The sequence below is a fragment of the Mesocricetus auratus genome, unplaced genomic scaffold, assembly GCF_017639785.1.
Source record: "Mesocricetus auratus isolate SY011 unplaced genomic scaffold, BCM_Maur_2.0 Super-Scaffold_100015, whole genome shotgun sequence".
NCBI lineage: Eukaryota > Metazoa > Chordata > Mammalia > Rodentia > Cricetidae > Mesocricetus > Mesocricetus auratus.
The window spans coordinates 21451477-21479234 of record NW_024429198.1 but is presented as its reverse complement, the minus strand read 5'-3'; the positions used below and the strand labels follow the sequence as shown (position 1 = coordinate 21479234).

Below are 27758 nucleotides of genomic sequence, written 5' to 3'. Positions count from 1 at the left end.
GTGACACAGTAGCTGTTTATGTATTCAGCCTCACTGCACATGCATGCCTGTGTGTGTAAGCACCCATGCGCATATGTTTGTTGTAACTTCATATATGTTTGATGTAACTACCACAGCACACAAGCCGCGGTTACACAGGATCGCTCTGTCATCAAGGAGACGTGCCTGAACGCATTCTGCTTCCCGTTCTTGCAGAAGCTGGAGGCCTGACTGCCAGGAGCTTTCCGGTTCTGCTTCCTCCTCATGGCTGTCTCCAGCCTTGGCAAGAACCAGTATCTCACATCTCTGTTACTTTGGGTGTTTCAGAAATGCCAGATAAAAGAAGTCCTGGATAGTTTGTCCATTTATTTATTTTTATTTTTTGTTTTTTAGAGACAGGGTTTCTCTGTATTGCTTCGGAGCCTGTCCTGGAACTCACTCTGTATACCCGATTGACCTCAAACTCACAGAGATCCGCCTGCCTCTGCCTCCCTAATGCTGGGATTAAAGGCATGCGATGCGCCACCAATGACGGACTGAATACTGGATATTTTCTGTGGTCGTGTTTTCCACCTGATTAACCTTGGATACTTTCACTTTCTTACACAAATCAATACCTCTTTCTCCGTTATCGCTGAGTAGCATTTCACAGTATAAGTATATTCCACTTTATTTACTACTAATTCATTAAAGGACATTCTAGTAGTTTACAGTTTGAGGCTGTTAAACAAGGGATACTTTGAACAGTCGTATGCAGGTTTTTGTAATGATGGAAGGTTTTGTTTTTCTGGGATACATGAGGGCCCTTTGTCATGTGCAGTCAGTACAGATAGAAAGAATCCGCCACACAGTTTTCTAGAACAGACCGCCCTGTTATACTTCCACCAAACATAAATGTCCAGCCTCCAGCTTCCTAACCCCAGAAGTCAGCTTGGTAGTAGGAAGGAGATCATTTGAATGGCTTAGGAGAGAAATCTCACTTGATGTGCTCAACAGGGAACAGTTTCTGTCTAGGACGTTGAATCTTACAGAATTGAATTATTTCTCTGTAGTCGGGAACATTTGATTTACTTACTGGTCACAAGAACAACTGAGCAGTTAAATGATGTAATTCAGAGGAAAGAAATGCCTTTGGTGGTAAGCATCCGGTTTGACTGTAAGCATTAGCTGTCAAGCCCTGTGTCTTTCATATCTGGTTTGGCATCCTCATGGAAAAAAAACGAATGTTGTCTTCTGTCGGTACGGTTATTAAAAGAGTTGTACAATTTCTGTGAAAATGTCATCTGCATCAAAATAGTATACAACTGTTGTAGTGTGACAAAGCCCCAGTGACCTGTGACAGGTTACTGCTGCTCAAGCTACAGCTCCATTGTGGAGACAGTGAAGTCACCTATACAAGCTCCAAATATAGTGTTGTCTTGTAGTTGTTGTCAATACACGTTCTTTGTCTCTTCCCGGCTCCCAACTTAACTTACTCGATAGGTACAAAATAATAAAAATTTTAAAGTAAGATGTAGACATTTAAGTAGGTGTGACCTGCTCTGAGCCTCACTAATCTCCGATCAACAATAACTGCTTACTGTGTTTCTGCCCTGCCCCTCTCTGGTGACCCCGTCACTCTGACCCCCTCTCTGGTGACCCCGTCACTCTGACCCCCTCTCTAGTGACCCCCTCACTCTGACCCCCTCTCTGGTGACCCCGTCACTCTGACCCCCTCTCTGGTGACCCCGTCACTCTGACCCCCTCTCTGGTGACCCCGTCACTCTGACCCCCTCTCTGGTGACCCCGTCACTCTGACCCCCTCTCTGGTGACCCCGTCACTCTGACCCCCTCTCTGGTGACCCCGTCACTCTGACCCCCTCTCTGGTGACCCCGTCACTCTGACCCCCTCTCTGGTGACCCCGTCACTCTGACCCCCTCTCTGGTGACCCCGTCACTCTGACCCCCTCTCTGGTGACCCCGTCACTCTGACCCCCTCTCTGGTGACCCCGTCACTCTGACCCCCTCTCTGGTGACCCCGTCACTCTGACCCCCTCTCTGGTGACCCCGTCACTCTGACCCCCTCTCTGGTGACCCCGTCACTCTGACCCCCTCTCTGGTGACCCCGTCACTCTGACCCCCTCTCTGGTGACCCCGTCACTCTGACCCCCTCTCTGGTGACCCCGTCACTCTGACCCCCTCTCTGGTGACCCCGTCACTCTGACCCCCTCTCTGGTGACCCCGTCACTCTGACCCCCTCTCTGGTGACCCCGTCACTCTGACCCCCTCTCTAGTGACCCCGTCACTCTGACATGCTTTGTAGATCATGGCAGAGCAGAGCCCTCCAAGAAACTAGTGACTCCACTGTCCCCAGCATCAGACCCCGTTTTGGTGGAGACAGATCTTCACGGTTCCATTCACAGTTGTGTGAATCAGTTGCGTACATCACTAAACACTTCTGACCCAGAAAATCAAATGTATTTTATTTCCTTTCGGTTTTTTCTCCCTTAATCAACAGGATCAGAGAGAGCGCTGTCAGGTATGCACTAGAGATAGAGTGAGCACACACAGCATGTACACTTGACTAAAGTTGCCCTTGAGGAACAGAAAGTGCTGTATCCCCTGGAGCTGGAGTTGAAGTTTTGAGTCACCCAACATGGGTTCTGGGAACTGAATTCGGGTGCCTTGGAAGAAAGGTATATGCTTTTAACCTCTGAGGCATCTGTTCAGCCCCTAAACACTTTTCCTCCTGAAGAAGGATTTAAAATCATGAAATTTGTAATTTCTAAATATTACACCAACATTTTCAAATGAAGAAAAATTGTAGGGACCAGAGAGTCAGCACAGTGGGTAAATGTGCTTGCTGCCAAGCCTGCCGACCAGAGTCTTACTCCGAGAACTCAGGTAGCACAAGGAGAGAATGGACTCCTGAAGGTTCGCTCTGTTCTCCACATGTATGCGGTAGCACACATATGCACAAAATTAAACAAATAAAAAAACCCAGAAAATTTTAGGCTAACAGAAATTAGAAACCATTGTGGCAAACAGAGTCCTGCTGAAGGCTCCCCTTTAAAAGGAGAGCTGCCTCTCACTGTCCTTTAAACTCAAGTGTTTGCATCGCAGCTTGGTCAGTGCTGTATGGAGGGTGAGGGACTTCAATGCATGATCAGGAAAGGCTGGTCTTCCAGAGTGCTGCCGAGAGTGGATATGCATCTATAACCTTACTTCCTCACTTCATCTTAAAGGGGATCTGAATACTGTTGGTATCTTACTAGTTTTATGAACTAAATATCAGCAAAGAATCATGCAGGTCTTTGGCTCATCTAGAGAGGAATGCAATGTTCTAGGTGTGTCTCTGGCATGTTCGTAATCTTTCTGCTGACCGCTCTTCATATCAACAGAGAGGTAGAAGGAGTGATCACCAGCGGCGCATTACCTGGGATTTTCCCGTTAGGCTTGTAGTCTGGTTTTGTTATTGTTCGCTTGTTTTCTCTTCTTTTTTTTGAAACACAAAACTTAGAAGCACACTGGACAAGGATCAGGTTTTCTGGCTGGGCCCCCCCCTCCCCAATACTCGGTCAAAAGTCTCACTTTATGCCCTTGGCATCTGCCTGGGGCCTGCCTTTTGCTTACACGTGACTGGAATATGCAAAAGACAAAAATGAGGAAAGGTTTTACGAAAAGACAGCTCTTCTAAGTGATGACTCAGTTCCTAGGCATGTTGTGCTTCCCAATACTGGCAGAATTAGATTACTCACCCACCACATTGGTTCAGTTGATAAACTATGGATAGACACCAGGGGCTGCAAGACACCTGACTTTTTCTTGTTAAGTAAAGTCTTGCTATACATCCCTGGCAGGCCTGGCGCTCACCACGTATCCCCAAACGATCCTCTTGCCTCATCCTGCTGCCTCAGTTTCCCGAGTGCTAAGACAGATTTGTGCCACCATGCCTTGATAACACAGGTAATATCTTTTAAGAAGATAAGTTTTATGCGTTTTCAGGGTGATGTTAGTTCTAGGCAGAGATCTAGAGATTAAAGGATAAGTGAAGGGCTGGAAGAGAGACTTGGCAGGCTACAAAAGTCAACTGAGGGCTTTAGTACAAAGCCAAGTCTGTCTTTATCCTCCTCACTGATGTCAGGAAGAAGGAGGTGAAAGCTGGCTTTCTGGGATCATACTCACTGACAGGTACTCTAATAGGAGTAGATGACGACTCATCTCAAGTGGTCTAAGGCCAGAGGACAGCCTGGCTTAATCACTCTGTCGACTCCTGTTGGAGAGATTTGTTTTTTCCAGTCAGATCTTTGACCTACAATTTAACCTGTTAAGAACTTTTATGTCCTTATGGGACATCTTGACTGCTCAGGTGAACTCAGGCATGCTTTGATTTACTCTGTTGAAACCTCGTTGTCTTTCTTTGGGGACTTGGGGCCACAACGAAAATGGCTCCCTTCATAGTTTTAATGTATAGGTCTGCTTTGAATGAGAACAGATGAGTGTCACATAGGACATGGACTGTGTGTTTAATAGAGAAGCGTTGCGTGTTTCTGGTTGTCCATAGTGCAGTGCCCAGAGTAATGCATTTTGCTTCAGTTAAGGAAAGAATAAAACCGTTTAGGAAACAGATATCTGGCTGCTCTTGGGCTACTTTCTGAGTTGCATAGGCATGTCAATCCATTTTCCAGCCCACCTTGGAAAGGCCAGCATGTTCAGGAGAGTGAGCTGGTATCAGCGTGCTCCAGGTCTTCTGCCGTGCCAGAAGGGAGCAAACAGTAGTCTAGGGGCATAATGGGTCAGCTGTGCAAGTGGGCCACAACCTCCAGGCTTGAGGATTTGTTCTGGCAAAGAGGAATTACACTTGGACACAACTCAAAACTGTTTCAGAGTGACAGTAGCCATTTTTTTAAAATGACCTGGGAAGGAGGTTGGCCCTTCCCCAGTATTTATAGTTGCCAACTGTTGCTGAAAAGAACGTTTGATTTGTTCAAGGGTTTTGTAAAATAGAAAGACAGATGAAAAATTCCAAGTGCCAGGCTCTTTCTTAGGGTAACACAACATGCACAGGGACTGTTGATCACACAGCTCCTTAACTATGTCAGTCATGTTTCATCTCTTGTCCCTTGCTGGTCATCATTGCCATGTAGCCTCATCCCACCTGTCTACAGGTGACCACACCTAGGGCTGGAATGCCCACTTATTGCTACTCACACTGGAGCTGCCATGCAGATATCTCTGTGGGTCTCCTTCTTCTCCTAGTGCCGGCACCTGACTCTTGCTGGGGTGGTGTTTTCTGATGCTGACCTTGGTTTTCCCTGTTCTATCTCTACCCCATGCATGCTTTATAACTCAGCATACTCAGGCATCCTTTACCCACCACACAAGAGTAGAAGGTGCTTCTGAATCCCTACAGCTCAGGCTGTGGAAGTGCCTGCTGCTCCAGCATGAGAAGCCCAGTACCTAAGGGCAGAGACAGGAGGGTCACTGGAGCTTTCTGGCCACCAGCATGACTCTAGGTGAACAGAGAATTAAAGTGGACAGTGGTGGCATAGACTATCTAAAGACCTCCTGCTTATGCACATATGCAGGACATGCTTACCCACACACAATACAGAGAGGAAAAATCCACTATAGTTCCTACATCAAGACACCAGGCATCTGTGTCAACATACAGTCAGGCATGTGTATGGAACATACATTCAGTAAGGCATGTGTGTCAGGATACAGTCAGCCAGGCATGTGTGTCAACATACGGTCAGCCAGGCATCAACAAAGAGTTGGTCGTTTCTGGCAGAGGAGGTATCTGTGGGTGGCGGGAGCAGTTCCCCTTTCAGCCTGTGCATAGCTCCTGCCCTGCTGTGTTTGGACCTGCCGGTTGCCATTGAAACCGCTCACTTCTGCTCTGAACTCGCAGTAGCAGCAGCCCTTGGGAGCGATGACTGTGAGACTTCTCACTGTGTGCTCCCGTTTACACAGCTCCCCTGTACTGAGCGATTGCCTCTGCCAGCTGAGAGCAGGGAGACAGGTCTCGGTGCAGTAGCTTCTGCGTACAGAGCCCTCGCAATAAATGAGCACTGGCTTTGCAGGTTAGTGAAGTTACCCCAGTTCCTAGACAGGACTGCAGGTGAAGAGCACAAGGACTTCGCTGAGGGTATCGTGTCTCAGCTGGTGTGCTATACCTCCTTCCATACCAGACTCCTCGTCGACACTGGCTATAGCCTGCATGACCTGGAAGTGCAAAGATCACTGCTGTAGCTCTTCCCAGGTCTCAGGACTCACTTAGCCACCTAGAGCTAATTTCCTTGTTTAGGTATTACCTATTACCTCATTTTAAAAGCTTAAAAATCGGCTCTGCCTACCTCAGGCTACAGTAAGACACGTATCAGTCCATCCTCAGTAGGCATCACAAAGGGCCTCTCTCTAAGTCTTCTCTTCTTCAAATTGAGTGAGGATATTTCCTGAAGAGTCCAGGGGCAAAGGCCTTTCAGGCATTTGACATCATGCTCTTTATATAGCCTTGGCCCACTACCTCACTCCCTGTTTCCTTCTCGTCTACGCCATCCCAGAGTCACTTCCTGCTGTCTTCTGTGTAACTGCTCTGTCTCTGCGGACTTCACTGCAGGCCAGGTGGGGGAGCACACTCTGCCAGTGACCCAAGTCAGAACATCCAGGATGTGGAGGGGAAATGCCAGTGTGTGTGTGTGTGTGTGTGTGTGTGTGTGTGTGTGTGTGTGTGTGTGGCTCTGCCAGGTGGAAGGCTAAAACTTGACCCCTAAATATTCCTGGCACTTCCCCCCTAGAATTCAGAGGAAGCAATTTCTATAGAACCAACAGATTTTTCTTATAGCCTTTCCTTGTACTATAGTATCAGATGCTATTTTAGGGGTAAAAGGATTTAAATGTTAAGCTTACCAGACGAAGGCACTAATTTTAGACAACTGAGAGAATACATCAGAATGGATACAGTTTAAAATAATATTTTAAAAGATGGGCACTTTTATGAATTTTCTTATTATAAGGTTTTTCTTTGAAGAAAGCCAGCAACAGTGACTGGCATTTACTGGTCATTCGCTCTGTATATGTAATCCCATCCAGGCTGCCACACTGCCCTGAGCAGGCGTTCACATCAAACCCACAGTCCATAGGAAAAACCGAGTCGTAGGCACACATAAGAAAAGCACCGGGTTTCTGCCCTGGGATGTCCCACTTGGGTTTGAGCTCAGGCAGGCTGCCCTCATAGACTACAGCAGTCATTTGTGGCAGGGACATTTACTCCTGTCCCTGTGTGCTGCACAGCAGGGCAACTCCAAGCGCTGTTTCTGGTCACCCCAATATCAATGTATACAAGATGGTTTAAATGTTCGAAACTCAGTGGACACCTTTGGTAGCATGCCTCTGGACAAGAGGATTGTGGCAGATGTGCCCACCCACATAGGCACCCCATTCCCTCCTCATCCCACAAGTGGAATTCTAGGTTTAAGCTATAGTGAATGGGGGAGAGCTACCAACCTACCAGGGCAAGCAAGGTGCCCCAGGCTCATACAACATAGTGTGCAGGAAAGATGCTCAGCGGTGTAAGGGAGCGGGCCCGCCAACCTGGTGGGCAGTTCCGTTCACTTATGCAGTAACATTGCCGGGGCCACGTCAGCAAAGCACATGAGCTCAAGCAAAGGCACAGCTGAGATTGCAGGATGTGTGAAGTCAGTGGTTCTTTCCCCATTGCTTTTCAATGGAGGCAGTGCAGATGGAGAGGGACGTGTCTTTATAAATGTCCATCTTGGGAGGCTGGAGGGCTGTGGTGGCACGTGATCAAGAGGGCTTGTCACTGGAAGCAAGTGGATGAGTTCTATGTGTGGTTGGTTCCCCGTCCTTCCCACTGCTGCCTGTCGTGTGGAAGGCAGATTGCTGGCTTAAGGACAAGTCCACTGGCTTGATCATCACAGCTGTTAAGTATTTTGACTCTTCCATAAAATAGTGCAATCTACTTTGCTAAATGTTTGGTTATTGCTTGTAGCAGCATAGGCTCTGTTTCCATGAGAAAACCCAGTCTGTTTAGTTCATTTGAATCCAGTCCTGCAATGAATTTCAGAGTGCTTAGCTCATGGAGCACACCTGTCTGCACAGGATGACTGCATCTTCCTTCACCTGTTGTCTTAGTAACTCCTCTGTAGTCGTGGAGATTCTTTGGAATCTTGTCCCACCAAGCTGAGTCCTAGAGAAATTAGCTGATTCATGTGGGCCACAGCGATGCTTTGTTAAAGAGGCTCTGGAGCCCGGATGGCCTTACTCCAACCCTCAAAGGCAGCACTGCTGAGCAATGTTGAGCACTGTTGTGCACTGGAGTGCTAGCGTGCCGTAGTGTCAGGTGGTACCGCTATGGTGCTATTGTCAGTTCCACCATGGTGCTGATGTGCAACCCCACAAGCGTGCTGCACAGTGTTACCTAGATCCAAAACACAGCACGGCCTGTAGCAGGCGAGTTTGTTTTCCATAGAGAAACTTAGAGCCAACTGGAAGATCTTCAGTGCCGTGATGCGGCTGTCCTTCCTGTCATTGTAACTGCAGCCTCTGTGTTTACCGTCAAGTAGAGAATGAGGTCCTTACTGACAGTAACCCTCCAAGGATGGTGCGGGGCATCGGGAAAGGTCTGGCAGGTTACTCCACCTGGGGCCCGTTTCCCTTGTTCTACAACATGAGCTGAGCAGCCTTCATCTAAGGCTGCTCTAAGTAAAATTATTGTATGAAACTTGAAAGTGTGCACAAACCAGATAAGCAATGCAAGAAAAGTTAACATATACTTAGTGTCTTTAGTAAAATTAACTTTTAGGACCTTGAATAGCTTGACTGAGAAATAAGCCCTTCACCAATACTTTTCATATTTTAAATTGGCCTACCAAGTTTAAAATGCCTATTGCTTTGCAAGTAGCAGGAGGAACATATTTTATGTATGTGGTACTTCCCATCCAATGAGCAAATGGTAGTGCAGAATTGATGTGCTAAGCTTTTCTATGTTGGAAAGTATAGACATGGAATTCAGGTTCTGATTCCCACTCAGGAGACAGTAGACCTCCTGTTGACACACTGTCTTACCATAGTAGGATGACCACGCTGCGTGACAGACTGGCCCTGGCTATTTGAACTGGATATGGTCATCTCGGGCACTCATCTCCAGCCCACAGTTGTGGCAGAGAATAATTTAACCTCAGTGTGCTGTCCTCTGCTCCAGGGGACCCAAAGCACTGGTGTCTGGGTGGCGGTGTAGTGATGGAGTGGCATGCCTCTGCTGAAGTTAAAGCAGTAGACGTGTCTTAGAATGCCGCTGTGCCCAGCAGAAGTTCCTGTTATCTGAGAGCCGCTCCCTGTTTCCACTGAACTTCAGCTTGAGCCTCAGCAAGCGGGGAGAGCGGCTTCTCTTCCCTTTCCTTTTTCTCCTTTGTGACAGCCTCTTCCGCTTCGCTGCCTGTTTACTTTTGCTCCACGAAGCAGTGACATGTTGCTCTTTTTGTGCTCCACTAGCTGTCGGGCTCTCGGGGACACTCCTTCCTCTCTTTCCTCCCCCTCCTTCCTTCCTTCCCTCTCTCTGGGAGCAGTCTGCCGGCATCCTCCCCATGTGAGTGTCCCAGTCTCCACACTCACTCACGGTGCCCTGTCTGCTCCGCAGCTGTGGACATGGCTGGAGGAGCTGCAGAAGGAGCTGCTGGACGACGTGTACGCCGAGTCGGTGGAGGCCGTCCAGGATCTCATCAAGCGCTTCGGCCAGCAGCAGCAGACCACGCTGCAGGTGACCGTCAACGTGATCAAGGAAGGGGAGGACCTCATCCAGCAGCTGAGGTGAGCCTCATCCCTACCCCCCCCCACCCCCTACGGTTGCCTGGCCCCACACAGATCCCAGGCTGCACAGCAGGTTCCTGCCTTATCAGTCTTTGAAGAAATAGCTCCAGTATGCTCCCCAGAAAGTCAGGGACAGTTTTCTTCTCATCCCGCCCTCATCCCCCCTTACTTAAAAAACTGTAATTCTTCACCTTAACAGTGACTGACAACCATCAGAATTTAACTTTCGTTACTATGTCCTCATTACTGCCTTACTGAAACTTCTTTATAAATGGATGTGTTGGTCTCCCTTAAGACCGCGTCCTCTGGCCCAGCGGACCTGCCTGTTAGAGCGTGGCATCCTGTCCATCTCTCAGCTCGAAGGCCAGGCCACCTGGAAGTGTCAGGACAGCACCCCTCAGTGCTCCTGTCAGCAGTGGCAGGGTCAGCTTGGAGGCAGATTGGGGAATTCCTTTGGTGGGGTCATGAGGGACACTTAAGGGTGACTCCCTACACCTAACCACACATCACTCAGGACAGTTGATGGGGTCATGACGAAACACCCGTAGTAAGGGTTTCACTGAGTGCTTTCGAGGCTAACCTCTCAGGCAGGAGAACTGCTGCCAAGGCGGTAACCAGGTACCAGCTGGCCTCTCTGTTTAAAACTCCCCACATGTGGTTCTCTGTCCTAGTTGACTTCTCATGAGAGGGCCATGAAGGGCACAGCTGTGCTTCTGCAGTCTGCGCAGAGGAAGGGGCTGGTGGTGTTTTGCTAGAGGACAGTGCCTTCCCTTTGCTGAGACAAAGTCCCGCTTCCTGCCAGCCTTCTTCCCCTGAAGATTTGCGTTGCCGGATCTGGTGTCTAACAATGTGAGCCTCTCTCATTCAATTCCTGTTTGTCTCACTGAAGTCCCGTCTCCTTCTGCCCTTGCGCAGGGACTCTGCCATCTCCAGTAACAAGACCCCACATAACAGCTCCATCAACCACATCGAGACGGTGCTGCAGCAGCTGGACGAGGCTCAGTCCCAGATGGAGGAGCTCTTCCAGGAGCGCAAGATCAAGTTGGAGCTCTTCCTGCAGCTGCGCATCTTCGAGAGGGATGCCATCGATGTGAGTGGTCGGCCCCTGTCCTGGGGCCCTGCCCCTGGCTCCTGTCCTCTCCATTCCCCGAGCCTCTGCCAAGCAGGGAGGTCCGGTGGTCAGTCTTGCACTCTGGGGTGGGAGACTACAGTGGGCTGATGGGAGATGAGGGGGACAGTGTGAGCAGCGGCAGCAGAGTGTCCTCCTAAAATAAAGAGTGCCACCGCCTCCCCGGGGCAGTCAGCACCGGTTGAACAGTGGAGGACTACATCACACTCCTCTCTATAGAGAGCAGGCTTTGAAGGCCTCCCTCTTCTTCTCTTCCTCCCTCCTGTCCTCCCCTCACACATCCCTCTGTCTTCCGTTTTCTGTCTTAATAAAGGGACTAACTGTAGCCTGTGCATTTTAAGGAATAGAAATCGTCCCGCATGAAAGTGTCCTCTGGTTTCCCATAATTTCCACCCCAAAATGAACTTTTGTATCTGGTATGTGCAGAGAAGAGAGAAGTACACGCTTCTTTTATCTGTATTCAGCAAAGAGAGGGCAGCTCAGTGCTGTGCAGAGAGGGGCTTTCTTGCTTGATGTAGTGGAGCGGAGTGAGTCTGAATGAGTGAGACCTGACAGTGTGAGGCCCATGTCCTGGTGCCTGACTGCCGACACAGCTGGCGGGCAGATTCGGCACACGAGTCCTCACTAGACTGCACAGGTCTAGCCTGTGACTGCAGGGCTCTGACAGTGGACTATCGTGCGTCTCACTGCCTCCCCTGGGTTACCACGCTCATTCATACTGCTTGTGGGGTACTCGTCTGGCTGGGCCCTGAGGTGGCACGGAGGCTTGGGGGTTGGTGTGGAGAAGGCAGGAAAGGCCCTACAGACTACCTGTGGTTCTCTCAGCTGCAGGAAGAGGTCTGTGTGTAGCCCCCTCTGGCCTCCCCATCAGACTCACCTTGCGTGGCCTCTCTGGAGGTGACACAGGGTCCCCCACAGATGCCTTCAGCTGGCTGCCTGTCTAAACTCCAGCACTAGTTTCCATAAAAGCAGCTTTATCTTGGTCAGTTAATAACAAGAACTGTGTCAAACACCCACTAATCATTGTGGCTGTCAGCCTGCTTGTGCTTTCCAAGGCGTGGTCTTCGGGTTCTTATTGAGAAACACAGAGAAGGCATGCTAGAGTCTCCCCAGTGGGAACCCACTGGCCTTGGCTGCCTGGAGCTCAGGGGGACAGCAAACGGAGTAGGACTGTTTCCTTCTGGCCTCCAGTGACTTGCTGTTCTGAAACTTAGTTGAATATTGAATATTTTCAGTTTGCAGATAGAGCAGCCAGGAGCATTAGTTAGATTCTCTTCTAGAACCCCTTCTTGCTTTATTTGTATTGATGCAGCTTGCGTGCAATTTAACCTTCATCACAACCTCATCGGGAAACACAAACACGTGCTTCCCCTGAATGGAAACTACAGAACGAGTGTCCTAAGTCAAGCTCCTGTGCCAGGCAGCGTGTTGTAGAAAGTCACTTACTGTAGATGTCATGAACTTCAGTCTGTATGTAAGAGAACGGCTTTACTGAGTCCAGCACAGTGAAAAGATAAGCAGCTAGTCTACTTGTCAAAAGTCAGTGTGTGTCATCACGGCTAGTCTACTTCTTCATCACACCTGATGTTCCCCACTTACAGTTTAACACTGCAATACACATTGCATACAGATTCCACTAGTAAAAGAAGAAATTGGGAAGGTCTATGCTGTAGGAGTTTGAAAACTCCTCTCTACCTAGATTATGTAAGCATTGTCACACGCTCAGATTTTCATCCCATCTTAGTTCATGTTCACATGCATAAATAAGTGAGGACCCTTGGGAAATGCTGGTCCTTTGAGGTAGACAGTATGTATATTCTTTCTCAAGGAGTTCTTCCTTGTTTCTGGATTTTGTGACTTAAAAGTCATGTTGTGCAATCTTTCAAACCTATACAAAAGCCGAGAGAATAGTGCAATGAGGCCTCCGTATCCCAAATCAGCAAGACTTGTTTCTTTGCTAGCTTCTCTCATTGAATGTTGTGCCAGAGTATTTGAGAGAGACTTGCATGTCCATCCTTCTAGTCCTAAAGATCTCTACATCATAAGGCCATTTCCTCACACACACAGATACCATCAGGCACCTCACCCTTCCAACAGGCAGGCACCTGTTACCTCCCAGTGCACAGCATGTGTTCAGGTTTGCACAGACGCCTCCATTAGGAGACAGACAGGTCAGTTCCTGCGATTGGTGACCAGCCTCTTAGTTTAGGTTCAGTTCTCACTCTAGCCTCCCACTTTGTACATTCCATGGCTTCTTGACCATCATGGGTTCACTTGCCAAAGAAGCCAGGTTCCCACATTGTATATGTTCTCAACTGACTTTCAGGTTACCCCCTTTTTTTCCTCTGCTACTTCCTGTAAACACAGAACTCAGAAGGAAGATCTGCGTAGGCTACATTCTGGTTTTGTGCAGGAATGGCCCATACGTGGTTCCTCATGACATCACTCATGAGCAGCTGTGACCTGCTGTCCTTCATCTGTAGGGCAGCCGAGATGTCACTCATTGAAGTGGTGGCATCCTTTGCCTTGATCACTCACCAGGCCTTAGTGAAACTTGCTTTAGACAACTATTTTGCCAGAATCTAAAACAAATAATTTTCTGTTTTTCCCTCCATTTTCCCTCTATTTTACAAATAGATGTATTTATTCATGTTTCACCTTGAAGTACTGAGATAGTTGCTTTTCTTCTTTCAGGGCCGCTGATGTGGTTAGTGGTAGAACACCTGCCCACTATAAACCAAGCCCTCCGTCCTTTCCCAATAAATAACAAGTGTCCAAGGAGCATAGGAGCCCCTTCAACCAATTCTGTGTCCATTTATTTCTTAAAAATTTTAAACTTGTTTTATTGAAGCCTGTCTGTATACCACAAAACCAAACCCATGTGGTTTTCCATGTCCTTTTGGGACCATTGGCTCTGAAAAGGTAGAGATGTGGCAGCTTGTTTTAAGTCTTGATTTGCATAGATGCTCTCCTCCCCCAGATCATCTCAGACCTCGAGTCTTGGAACGATGAGCTTTCCCAGCAAATGAATGACTTTGACACAGAGGACCTGACAATTGCCGAGCAGCGCCTGCAGCACCACGCAGACAAAGCCCTGACCATGAATAACTTGACGTTCGACGTCATCCACCAAGGACAGGATCTTTTGCAGTATGTCAATGAAGTCCAGGCCTCCGGTAAGAAAAGTCCTCCATCCTACGGCACTTGGGGGTTCCTTGTATTACCACGGGACTGGGATGGATGACAGAATGCTGGGGCTTCTGTGACTGAGCCATTACCTGCCAAGACTTTAGTTCACATACTGCAGTCATGCTTAGGAAACTCAGTCTTAAAACTTTTCGAGAGTTGTTTCAAGTAATCAGAACTTGAATTTTGCACAGTGATTTGTTGTGAGTGAAATGTAAAATCCAAGGGAGTGTTTTCAGGTTTTTAGTTTTTCTGTCCAGCAGATGTCACTGTAGGCCCCAGGATGGAACTGTACCATCAGGTGCTTACACAGCAACACCCATCATGCATTACTCGCTTTACACACAGTACATTAAAAACTTCCTGAAGAGTGTATCTCTCACTCACTTCTAACAGCTGCTGAGCCCCTGAGGAGGAGGTGCAGTTGTTGGCTCATCTGGGCATCCTCTAACATCCTAGTGTGCTGGATATACGTATAAATGTATCACTGCTGGCCTGGGCCTCTGCAGGCTGGTGCAGGTGGTGCCCAGCAGATAGCAATTGAAAAGCCTCGTGGGTTGAGCCACACGAGCGGAGAGGAGAGGTGACAGGTGTGAGTTCACTTCTGGGGTCTCCCACCACTGTTCACAGGTGTGGAGTTGCTCTGCGACAGAGATGTGGACATGGCCACCCGGGTCCAGGACCTCCTAGAATTTCTTCATGAAAAGCAGCAGGAGTTGGATTTGGCAGCAGAACAGCACCGGAAACATTTGGAGCAGTGTGTGCAACTGCGCCACCTGCAGGCAGAAGTGAAGCAGGTGCGTGACACTGAAAAATGATGGGGAGTCTGGCATGTCAGCCTCAGGAAGAATTTCCCATGATCCCCCTGAGTTGTCCTGATATGTAATTTTGCAATGCCTCAAGAGCGTCTCATGGTAACAGTGAGTCCGTAGCCTCCCTGGATGGCTGACTGAACAATGGAAGAGCTCCCAGCTCAGCGGCCACGGCCCTTGAGGTCATCCTTCAGCTTGTTTTACTGTTGATGGCCCCTGTCAAAAGCACATTACTTCCTGGGCTAAGGAGCTGCATGATTTCCCCCCCTAAATTTTTATTAATCTGGACATGGCCACAGACCGCAAGGCTGGGCTTTGCTTGAGTTATCTGCACATTATACCTAATACCACATATGGGGTTGGGGCCAAAACAAAAAAGACCCCAACGCCAAGTGGAGTCATATGTAGATGTTGCACATGAACCTGTGGGAGGGAATAAGTGGAGTTCCCTGATAAAGGGGCTTGATGGGGAGGTAGGGATGGGATATTCTGCCCATGGAACAGAAAGCCTTTGTTGGCCGAGGAGCCTCAGACACATCCTGGTGTGGTGCACACGGGTCATGTTCATAGGAGAGCACATGCTCCTGGCACCAGAGGCGGTCAGGGGGCCCCTGCTGTTTTCTTGTATCCATTAGTACCGCTGATATTTGTATATTTGAAGGAAACACAGCATTGTAACCTGTGAGTATTTCTTTTTGCCTCAAGACAAACTACTTATTTAAGAAATGAAATAATTATTCAGTATGCCAACATTCACAGGCATCAGAAACCTGGAGGTGAGACCAACATGTGTCAGAAAAGCAGAAGACCCAGAGACTTCTGTCCCGAATCATAGGCTAGACTTGGTGTTTTGAAAGCTCTCACCAAAGGCTGGCAATTGTTTTGATTTTTAAACAGGTTACAAAGGAAGATATTATGCCTGTATCTTGAGGTCTCAGCCACAATGCAAAATGAGCTCCTATGGTGCTGGTGGCTTCTACCATCAATTGGTTTCTTTCTGGGTGTAAACTTCAGAGTCTTGTGGTTTGGCCCCTGAGAATTGTAGTGCAACCTGTTTCACACCTCGGCTATTGTATCATTTAACACCGACACTATACAGACAGTCAGTGAAGCCAACGGGCTGCCATTACTAAGCAGGTGGCCAGTCTTGCTGTGGATTAGGAGTGAGAGTCTGAACAGGAAATAGCAGGGCTTCCCTCAGGTGACAGAGAACTCCCTCAGTGAGCAAGTTTGCTTAGAACGCAGAGCCTGAGCTGTTCTGGTCTGTGTTTGTAGAGCCTGCTGCATGCCGCTGTCTTCCAAACAGACTTGCAGCTCTCTGGAGGCAGTGCTTGTGTTGAGAGCCCTTCAGGGATGGCAGGCTGTGTCAGTAGAATAGTACGGAAGTCAGTGCTGCCTCCCTACAAGTTCTCCACCCTCCTGATGCTGTGACCCTTTAATACACTTCCTCATGTTGCGGTAGCCCCCCCCCCAACCATAACATTATTTTCCTTGCTGCTTCATAACCATATTCTGCTATTGTTATGAACTGTAATGCAAGTATCTGTGTTTTCCCATGGTCTTAGGTGACTCTCATGAAAGAGTCGTTCGACCTCCAAAGGGGTCGCAGCCCTGAGAACCTCTGCTCTACACCACTTTGCAGACCCATCCCCTACCCCAGGTGTTTCACAGGGTGCACTGGAAGTTCGCTGCTTAGACTTACCCGGTGTCCTCTTTCAGGTGCTGGGCTGGATCCGAAATGGAGAGTCCATGTTAAATGCTGGCCTCATTACTGCCAGCTCACTGCAGGAAGCCGAGCAGCTGCAGAGAGAACACGAGCAGTTCCAGCACGCAATTGAGGTAAGGCAGTGCCTGAGGGGGGGCCTAATGGCAATGAGAGCAGCCTGATGACACTTGATGGGACACCCACCACTGGAGCCAGCCACGGCTTGAGTGCTTGTCAGGTCCCGATTGATTGAGAGAGCAGGAAACAGCTCACAACTGTAGCAGATTGAGGACAGCCATGCAGCAAGTGTCCCAGGGGCTGGGGCTCCTTCTCCCTTGTGAAAGGGCCTTAGCAAGATATATGGACTCTGATTAAGAGTGACGTAAGTCACAGAGCTCACATTGGAGCCTGAGCTGAGGCCTTTTACTATCTCACTGAGTTTACAGGTGCAGCCTCACATGTATGTAACCATTTTGAACAAAGCAGAGTGTTAACAGTGTGAAGGGTCTCTCACTGTGACCAGGCACAAGGAATGCTGATGACAAAACACTTCGTGCTTGCTTAGAGGCAACAGGATTCACCTTGATGGGCTAAAGGACGGTACTACATCAGACAGTGTCAAATAGCCTTGACCAGTTCGGCCAGCTCACCCTCGCTGCTAACAGTGCACTGATAGCTTCACAATGGAGTTCTTTAGGGGTGGGTAGTAGTTGTGATAGGTGATCTCACAGTTAGGTAAGGCTTCAGAAGGGATGTTTGATAATAGAAATCTTGGCATTATCCAGAGAGAAAGCCACAGAAGCCAGCACTGATTTACCCCCAAGGTCAATGTATTGCCATCTGCCTAGGCCAATGGCAGCCTTTTCCTGAGGCTCCGGCTCCAGTCAGCTCTGCAAACCCGAATAGCTGCATTGTCAAGCAAGGGGTTTCTGGTACTCAAGGTCACATTTGGGAATCTCTACCACGGTCAGTGTTTACAGGATCGTTTCCTCCGTATTGGATGAAATGAAAGATTTTCTTTTCTCTTAGGTGCTTGTGTGCCCTAGCTGCTGGTACCTGGTGTTCTAGATCTTTCCTGGAGAGCCCCTGCCATCAGACATCAGGGTTTACCATTTGATTTTCTTTGTGTGTGGCATGGAACATTCTCAGCCTTTTCTCTATTTTTCTTTTCTTTAAAAAAAAAATCACTGGTTCTTCAAAACTCCTTTGACTGGAGTCTAGTGCTTCAGCTGGAAATGAAAATAAAAGGCATTCGTTATAGCCTCCTATTCCCACTTGCTGTTCTGTTGCCTATAGTGGCTGTCACAAGCAAGACGGTAGGGATAATAAACTGAGCACAATTGGACAGCTCATCAATTGCTGAGAGTTGTTCCTGTCGCTTCTCAAATGGAAAACCCCACAACTGAGTGCCATTCTGGGAAGCCTTAATGCATGTCATCCTCCATTAGATAAATTAAACATCAACTTGGTTGGTGGCAGGCCTAGAACTACTTAACTGAACTGCCCTCCGTATTTGCAAAGCGTCCCAATGAGTAGTAGTTAGGATTGGTTGTTAGTCATGGAGAGCATCCCGGTTCTTGCCTTAGTGTGTGACACACTACTGATGAGCCTTCCATCTTCCCCATGTCTAGAAAACACATCAGAGCGCACTGCAGGTGCAACAGAAGGCTGAAGCTATGCTGCAGGCCAACCACTATGACATGGACATGATCCGCGACTGTGCAGAGAAGGTCGCCTCACACTGGCAGCAGCTCATGCTCAAGATGGAAGATCGCCTCAAACTCGTCAACGCCTCGGTCGCCTTCTACAAGACTTCAGAGCAGGTTGGGAGACTCCTGCTGACTGACTGTTCTGGGCATTAGGGACAGCTGCACCACCACTGACGTAGTCACCCCTAGTGAATCACTCAGGTCGAAGTGAAGCAGGGGAGACATGCACTGAAGTTAAAATTACATCGCTAGGTCGGCTGTCGTTGAAAAATAGCAAGTTGACAAAGTAGCTGAGAAAACACAGCTTTTTTCTGCTGTGGAGAAACATCAGGGCAATGGGAAGCACCTCTCTGGCTTTGCATTCTAAAATCCCTCCCATGGTGCCCTATAGCATTCTTGGTCTTCCCTCCTTCTTTGGCTTCCCCCGAGCCCAGGTGATGGTGCTCTCAGCTGTGCTGGTTAGACAGCAGATGGGAGGTGATTTCTGAGCCCGGAGCTTTATTCCCTCAGGTCTGCAGTGTCCTGGAGAGCCTGGAGCAGGAGTACAAAAGAGAAGAGGACTGGTGTGGCGGAGCTGACAAGCTAGGACCCAATTCTGAAACTGACCACGTCACTCCCATGATTAGCAAGCACCTGGAGCAAAAGGAGGCCTTCCTGAAGGTATGGGGCCGCATCTGCTGGGGATTGGTGTCACACTGATTGCCTGTTGAGGGCCACAGGGGCCCCTGACCGTCATTTAGAAGTGATTCTTGGAGGTTGCCTATACAAACATAGATGTATAGTCTGTACTTTTCTAGGGAGGCCCTGCACATACTTGGCCCCAACTGTTGCCTTGTGTGGAAAGTGACTGGAGTGGTCCTTTTCATGAAACTCACACTGTCTTACTAGTTTCGTGGGGAATGAATTAGAAATCTGTGAATAACTATTGGCTAGGAGTTACAATGCCATGCAGCAGTTTTATCGTGATGAGATTTCTCTGAGGCAAAGGCATAGCTAACCCGAGGCCCCATGCATTCTGCAGGCAGAAAATGATTGGCTGGTTGACATGGTGATGCACAATGCCTGTAGCTTAACTGACCCTTCTTTGGACATTCGGCCTCTTTAGGCCTGTAGACTACACCTCAGAAGATGCAGAAACACGAAGTGGGGCGGACGCCAGCGGCTGTGGCTGAGGGTGGGTGCTAGCATCAGAAAGCAACGTCTGAGCGAGGGAGCCCTGTTCGGACAGACGGTGTTTTCTTCTAAGAAGGTTAAATGCAGGCTCTTGGGAGTGCTTCATGTTTTTATGTGCATCCAATTGGCTCACACAGAAGTCACAACCACGTCTTGAAACCGTTAAATTTTTTTAAGTGGTCTAAGGTTTAGAAGCACTGGCCACATGGATGCATGCATCCACACTGGACTTTTAACCAGGTTCTGGGCGCCTCTTATTACTGGCAGCTGGGCGCATCAGAAACATGGCTGTTGACTTGTCTTTGTCACTTCACACGGGTCCGTTTGTCTCAGTGCTTCAGCATTCTGACTCTCCTGCCCTGAGACACCATTTCCTGTTGCCTTTAATGACCTATTCCGGGTCTAAAGGTCATCTACTGACAGAACTATTGTTTAGTCTGGAAAACTGAATTGTGACTCTTTGCGTTAGGGACCTTGTAGAGGGCATGGGGATTTTGTTGTTAAGTAAGTTGGGATGGGACCACTATTGTAGCTTCCAGGCATTAATTGTAACTGCGTCAAACAAGGCTTTGGAGTCTACTCCCAGCTGGCCTCTGTTGTTGGTTTACTAATACCACCTGCCATTAGGTGCTTTCATTTAGTGATTTGCCTGTCTTGCTCCAGAATCCACATAGTAGGAATTGAATACCACTTAGTTCACATCTTTTAGCTAAAATTACAAAGGAAAAGCCATTTGGCTGAGATGGGGCCTGTGCATCTGTGGGTTTTCCTGCCCGTCAGCCCTCATACTGAGGAGCTGCTGTCCGTCAGTGACATCACTTAGGGTTCCCTAGCACAGCAGCAATTGCCAGTCCCACTAAGAACTGAGGGATGCATCTGGCCACTCGGGTTCCTATACATATTGTTTATGACAGTCTCATCTCCAAGGTAGGGCCAGAGAGCCTGGAAGTGCTTACTATTGGTCTGGCCTTTACAGAAATGTAGGCCCTGTATAGCTGGGCCCTGTGCTTCCCTTTCCCATTAGTCTGCAGTCAAGGCATACTGGGGATACAGTGACCTCAGGCGTGGCTGGAAAGGGCTCCGCTTCCTCTTTGACTATAGGTCAGTGACTGCCTCCAGTGTCCTGCCTCACAGCCTATGCACTGAGCAGTCATAACATGATCTGACCTCACAAGATCAAGGAGTCTGAAAGAGGTTGCCCCCCACCTTCTCTTTTTAATTTTAAATAGAATTTAATCTCTGCATTTTGTAAACCACAAGTTGGCCAAATGGCTGTTAGGTAAAAAACTTCTGATGTAGTCATATGATAATTGCCGTCTCCATGAGACACGTAGTTGCATGAGTCACATTACCAATACACTGTCCACTATTGTTTCCTAGGCTTGCACACTGGCCAGAAGGAATGCAGATGTCTTCCTGAAATACCTGCACAGAAACAGCGTGAGCATGCCGGGAATGGTGACGCACATCAAAGCCCCAGAGCAGCAAGTAAAAAGTGAGTCTGCTGCCACTTTCCCTCCCTGTAGCTTGTCCTCAGTGTCCCCTTCATGCTAATGACAGCCTCTTTAGCTCCTAGCTCAATAACAGGATACGAAGAAATATGTAGGCTGGCAATACACTGAGTAAGCTAAGTATAAAACAGAGAACATGGAATTCAGGTTGATAGTTACTGTCATTACCTGGTAATATATTTGAGTGAATGTATGGTCAAAAATGAAAACTGTGTTTATTTATGTGCAAAGTAGTTTTAAAAGTTAAGTCAGAAATCATGTATCAGTATTGTGACTATAAAGTATTTTCAATGTTGTATATCTAAGACATGCTTAATTAGTAAAAGCAAACTGCAAAGTGTTATATGATTTAATACCATTTGAGTATAATACATTTTTTATTAATTTACTTGCAATGGATAGAAAAAGGTCTGGGGAAATTTATACCAAAGTGTAACTGCTAGGGCTGGTCTATATAGGGTGTTAGTAGATGAAGCATGAGCTGTATGTAGAGTAAGTTGCTGCCTTAACCAATTTCACACAGCTGAAACTGAGCAGTGTAACATTGACTCTATGTCCTGTAGCAATGGAGGCAGTGGACTGCTGGAAGTCGTTTCTCCTGCAGCCTATTTGGTGGCAAAAGGTTTATGCACCTCTTAGAGTGAGGGCAAGAAGATACAGCCGCCTGTGACAGACAGGCAGGCTGCCAGTAAAACCCTCCATGATCAATCCAGGAGTCGGACAAATGGTCTCTCAGGAACGGGACCCACCCCGGATCCCTGAGGGCAGTTAACACTGTGCTTAGTTGCTTCTTAGAAAAATTATTACTACTCAGTCAGGGCTGGAAACAAGAGCAGAGGAATTTCTTCATGCATGAATTGCTGTTCACACTCAGTATTTGTGTGTAAGTTCTAGCTTAACGTTTTGGTGAACTTAAAAATTTCAAAATAGCTAGGTGTGGTGGTGCACATCTTTAATCCCAGCACTCAGGAGGCAGAGGTAGATGAATCTCTGAGTTCAAGGCCAGCCTGCTGTATAGGAGTGAATTCCAGGACAGTCAGGGCTACACAGATAAACCCTATCTCAAAAAAAAAAATTCAAAAATTGAGATGAATATATTTCCTGTGCTTTGGATAACTGGATATAAAGCCTACGGGGCCCTGCTCCTTTCCTGAGATTTTGGCTATGATAGATCTGGGGGAGGGGCAGTCATTGCCTTCATTAACATGCCCACTGATGAGCCCAGAGGCCCCAGTGGATAGATCCAAACCCATGATGGCCCGAGTTAAACTCACCAAGTCACTAAATAAAACCTTGAGTGACTTTGCTAACCTGGTTGAGATTTTCAGTGGAGTAGGGCATGGCAGTGTGGTCGCTGAGCTGACATACAATTGAAGATTCTATAGTCCTTTCTCACAAGGTGCACAGCCTACAAAGAACTCGGTATTTGTGGAAGACATTACTGCTTTCATAGTTCCTAGTGTAACAGAATTATATTACAGGGATCATGGGTTTGACATGGAGTTTCTGTCTTGACACTTCTTTTCTATAGCTTTTTCTTTGTTTTATTACCGTCTAGAACACATTTATCTTACTGTAAGAACATTCAATGGTGCTGTCCTAGTTAGGGTTTCTACTGCTCCAAAGACATGCCATGACTATGGCAGTTCTTACAATGGAAAAATATTTCATTGTTGTGGCTCACTTCCAGTTCAGAGGTTTAGTCCAGTATCACCATGGCAAGAAGCATGGCAGCATGCAGGCAGACATGGTGCTGGAGAAAGAACTGAGGGTTCTACACCTGGATCAGCAGGCAGCAGGAAGAGAGGGAGTGCCTCTGGGTCTGGCTCAAGCTTCTGAAACCTCAGCGCCCACCCCCAGTGACACACTTCCTCCAACAGGGCCACATGTCCTAATCCCTTCAAATAGTGTCGCTCCCTATGAGCCTATAGGAACCATGTTCGTTCAGACCACCTGAGATGCCCAAATGTGTGTAAACTGCCTAATCCCCTTGTTTCTTACAGTCTTTATTAGGGCATTTTTGTTTCCTGTCACATTGGCTTCAGATTCAAGGGTGAGAGAAAGAGGAACCTCCTTCAGGTGCTGACTGAGAGCTCAGACAGGAACAGAGTCATTTCTTAGCACAGTCTGTCTTGCTGTGACATGGGTGTAAACATCTAAATGAAAACAAGAAGGATTCTCCAGGTGTTTCAGTGAGAGCGAGTACCAACATCTTCTTTTTCATCTCAGATATCTTGAATGAACTCTTCCAGCGGGAAAACAGGGTATTGCATTATTGGACCATGAGAAAAAGACGGCTGGACCAGTGTCAGCAGTATGTGGTCTTTGAACGGAGTGCCAAACAGGTCAGTACATACCAGGCTCCCCAAGCCCTCCACCCATGCTCACACAGGAGTGCTCAGTATGTCAGTGCTCCACCCATGCTCACACAGGAGTGCTCAACGGGTCGGTGCTCCACCCATGCTCACACAGGAGTGCTCAGTATGTCAGTGCTCCACCCATGCTCACACAGGAGTGCTCAATGGGTCATTGCTCCATCCATGCTCACACAGGAGTGCTCAACGGGTCAGTGCTCCACCCATGCTCACACCTCCTTTCTCAACTGACAGAGTTGTGTTCCAGAAGCCCTCTTTAACACTAAGTTGTGATGACAGAAACAATCATGCCTTTTAACTAGTTTGTTTTAAAAATAACCCCCCAAGGCCTGCTGAAAGTGTGGCACCCTGTTTGTTTCACACTATGCAAGTGTGCTGTTTGGTTTCCTGAGCTGCCTCTACCTCACACTTAGAGCTGCCAAGTGCAAGTCATCAACACGATTATCGTTTAAGAAGTTTCGTTGAGTCCTGGTTAAGTGCTCATAGCAACACAGCAGGTGTTTTCCTTGTTATATTGCTGTATTTATATATTGAAGAAAATTCAGATAAGTTGAGGTAAAACTAGGTAAGAAACATGACAAAATTTCTAATAACTCAAAATAATCAAAAAGGGTTCTTGAGTTTGGCTGAGGCAGAGACATGCAGAGGGCGGTTTTCTCTTTCTGAGGGCACTGGGATAGACTGTTTCTAAGGAGCCTGTCCATCATAGAAGATCATTTTAAAGTAAATCTATTCATGTATGTCTTAAGTACTAAAATTCATTTCCCTTCTCTAGTACCTGCAGAGAAATGCAGGATTAATTGCATTCCCTAGGCTTGGGCTGGACATCCTCTGTGTAAATGAAGTGATTGCCCCCTTCCCGGTGGGGGGGGGTTGCTCCCTGTGGTCAGTCAGTGTTGACCTCTGGTCTGACTGAGACTTCAGTGTGAGCTGTTTGTTAAAGCCTCGCACAGCACCCCCCCTCATGACGAAAAACATTCAGCCAGTTCTTGCTAGCCAAGGAGAAACAAAACTTCAACTTAGGTTTCCCATGTAGGGTACAGATTTTGTTCTGGTTGATACATTAGTTTCAAAGGACAGCCATGTCCAGAACTGTTCAGCTACCTATAGATCCTGGACCTCGGATCTGATTGTCTGTTGACCTCGCTCTCATCTGTGATCAGATCTGCACAATGGCAAGGTGTTTCCTAACATTCCATTGCATTTTCCTAACCTGCTTTTAAAGGTGCTGCACCATGCTTCATAGGACGGAGGTGGCTTTGGTTCCTAACTAGGCAGTACTACATACACATCCTTTACCCCATCTTATCTCTCAAAGACAAGGTACACTAAGCTGCAGAGGCACAGCTACGAATCCTGCTCCTGGTGTTGCTGGTGGGGATGTGGGCCTGCTCTTCTGAGCTCTGCTCCACATTAATCATGGCACCCTGGTGTCCATCCACTGCTCGCTGCAGACCATGATCTCTCAGACTTTGCAGTTTTCAGTGTGGCACGCTAAGATTACTAAGTGGATGCCTCTGTTCTTAATGGCAGTGTGGAGAGGTGACGTGGCCTCTGTGGTACCGCCTCTGGGCTTGTCATTCCCTGGCCCTTCCTGGTTCCACCTTCCATGGCCTCCCTCCCTTATCTCCACCACTGACGCTGCCTCTCAGGATTGAGTTCACACTGTTCTTGCTTCTTCCTCTCCTCTTATCTGTCCCGATGTCTCCCAACCCTGACTTCTGTTTGCGGCTCCCAGATGTCTAAGTTCCTGGTACCTCCTCAGCATCTCTCCTTTGGTCTCAGCAGAAGCTAAGCTGCACCCTCAAGTCCCTGTGCCCAGGCCTCAACTCTGATTGTCCTCAGTTAAGAGTGACGAGGTGTGTCTTTGACCCCTGCCTCTCCTTTGTCCTCCTTGCCTCCCACCTTGTTTCTTAGTCTAGGGTGCTGTCCTCCCCACTCTACCCTCTCCATCCTGCAGACCGTCTGCCTTTTCTCCGAGTCTCCGGGCATCCTTTTCCATCCTGCAGAACCTCCCCCTTCTCTCCTAGTCTCCGGGAATCCTTTTCCATCCTCCACACCCTCTGCCTTCTCTCCTAGTCTCCAGGCATCCCTTTCCATCCTGCAGACCCTCTCCCTTCTCTCCTAGTCTCCGGGAATCCTTTTCCATCCTACAGACCTCTCCCTTCTCTCCTAGTCTCCGGGCATCCCTTTCCATCCTGCAGACCCTCTCCCTTCTCTCCTAGTCTCCGTGCATCCTTTTCTATACCGCAGACCCTCTGCCTTCTCTCCTAGTCTCCGGGCATCCCTTTCCATCCTGCAGACCCTCTGCCTTCTCTCCTAGTCTCTGGGAATCCTTTTCCATCCTGCAGACCCTCTCCCTTCTCTCCTAGTCTCCGGGAATCCTTTTTCATCCTGCAGACCCTTTCGCTTCTCTCCTAGTCTCCGGGCATCCTTTTCTATACAGTAACCATATTTGCTTCTGCAAAGAACTCCAAGCTCTGCCTGTGACCTCCGTGGACTGGCCTGCTCGCCACAACCTCTGGTCTGGCCTCTTGCTTTCTCTCCCTGTGGCAGGCTGAGCTGGCCTCCGATCACACATGTGCCGTCCCTTGTTGTTCCTTAGCCTCCAGGACCCACCTGAGACTCCACCTCCCGTGGCCTCCTTCTGACAAAGTCCTCCTGTCTTCCTGGCTGCCATTTGTCACTTGCTTTTCATCTGTCTCCTTTGCAGTCTGTACGGTAGGGGGGCAGGCATCAGGTTCCCGGTTCTTCATGGAATCTGGCTACAGGCTGCAGTTCAGACCACTGTTGCTCCTCAGGGCATCTGCCTCCATAGTATGTACTTGGCACTATTCAGTGGAGTGGAGAAGTCTGGGACGCTGAGCACACTGACTGATGCGACCTTCATTTGTATCAGTGTTAACATTGTTTCAGACATGGAGTGACCATCTGCAAGCTTGGGGAAGCAAATGTCCAGCCGATAGCTGAAGGGCCCCATGGCTTGATTTCCTTTCTTTTTCTGATATAAAAATTCCACACATGGAACTTGGGGTGGTGGCTTAGGAGGTAAAGTTCTTGAGACTAAATTTGAACTCCAGAACCAACATGAAAAAAAGAAATCGAGCTGTGGTGGTTAGACTTACAATCACAGCACCGAGGGAGGCAGAGACAGGCTTATCTCTAGGGCTTCGTGGCCAGCCTAGCCTACTTGATCCGTCCCAAGCCAGAGAGAGAAACTGTCTCCAAAACAAAAAAAAGAAAAGAAAGAGAGGATGGCTCCTGAGTGATGACAGCCTAAATTAACCTCTGATTTTCACACAGGTTCACCCACACATTCAGGAATGTGCACACACACACACACACACACACACACACACACACACACACACACACACACTGCCACCAATGCAGTAATGTATCTGAAAGAGACAGCAAAGTGGGTGTTCCGATGGCAACATGTTAGAATGGATGGCTTCAGGATTCTAGGACACACAGACACCGCTTTTTAAAATGGTTTTCCTTAGCTCGGCCTATTTAGACATGTATGTTTAAGCAAGTCTAATTTCATTTTAAGTGTTGGCATCTGAAACTTGCTTCAGATGTGTCATTACACTGGAAAGGTGAAGTCGTGTTCTCCTGGCTGCTCCCCAGTGTGGAGTGCATGTGCAATGTTCAATGGGTCCTGTGCAGGACACCCCCAAACACAAGTGAACTAGGTACCAGTCTGGGTGTTGTTCAGGTGGATAAGTAGTCTGGAGAGGAAATCAGAGGCCTGGAAAGACTTACCTGCTTCTGTTTTGACTTGAAACGCTGTACATTAGAAAATTGTGGTTCGGTGTGTCCAGACGATTGCTATTGCAAGGTTTTCAGTCCATCCTTCACCCACCTCTGTGTTCTTGAAAAGAGACGTTGGTCATAGGTTCTCTGACTGTCCTGTTGTTAGACCTGTAGGTTTATGGTCAAGAACCATTGCTGCGTCAGTAACAGAACTCTTTTCCCCTGCCCTGCTCTTTAACCCTAGAGCCACGATGCTCCCATCAGCAGTGTGACTGTGAGGGGTTGTTAATTATGCCAGCCTTGACCTACAGTGCGAGGCCTGCTGAATGTCTGCTTCCCATAACCATGTTTGCATTCCTCTCCTCCAGGCGTTAGAGTGGATCCACGACAATGGGGAGTTCTACCTCTCTACACATACCTCGACGGGGTCCAGCCTTCAGCACACTCAGGAGCTGCTGAAAGAGCATGAGGAGTTCCAGATAACCGCCAAGGTAAACCTGCATGGGAATGGGCTTCTGCTCTGTTGGTCTTCTCACATGCGCACGCCCAGCATAACCTAGAACATACACTGCAGAGAAAGGTCCGTGTCAGAGGCATCACTGAGAAAGGC

General features: G+C 48.2%; 1 protein-coding gene across 1 annotated transcript in view; it reads left to right on the top strand.

The window, feature by feature from the left end:
* The window catches only part of Trio (trio Rho guanine nucleotide exchange factor), a 275905-nt gene that overhangs the window by 151619 nt on the left and 96528 nt on the right, over nucleotides 1-27758 (top strand). The window contains 10 exon segments of the mRNA XM_040757679.1: nucleotides 9620-9789; nucleotides 10705-10879; nucleotides 13899-14094; nucleotides 14735-14901; nucleotides 16636-16755; nucleotides 18253-18444; nucleotides 18841-18990; nucleotides 20884-20998; nucleotides 23244-23359; nucleotides 27517-27639. Coding sequence (XP_040613613.1) covers nucleotides 9620-9789; nucleotides 10705-10879; nucleotides 13899-14094; nucleotides 14735-14901; nucleotides 16636-16755; nucleotides 18253-18444; nucleotides 18841-18990; nucleotides 20884-20998; nucleotides 23244-23359; nucleotides 27517-27639 — 1524 coding nt within the window.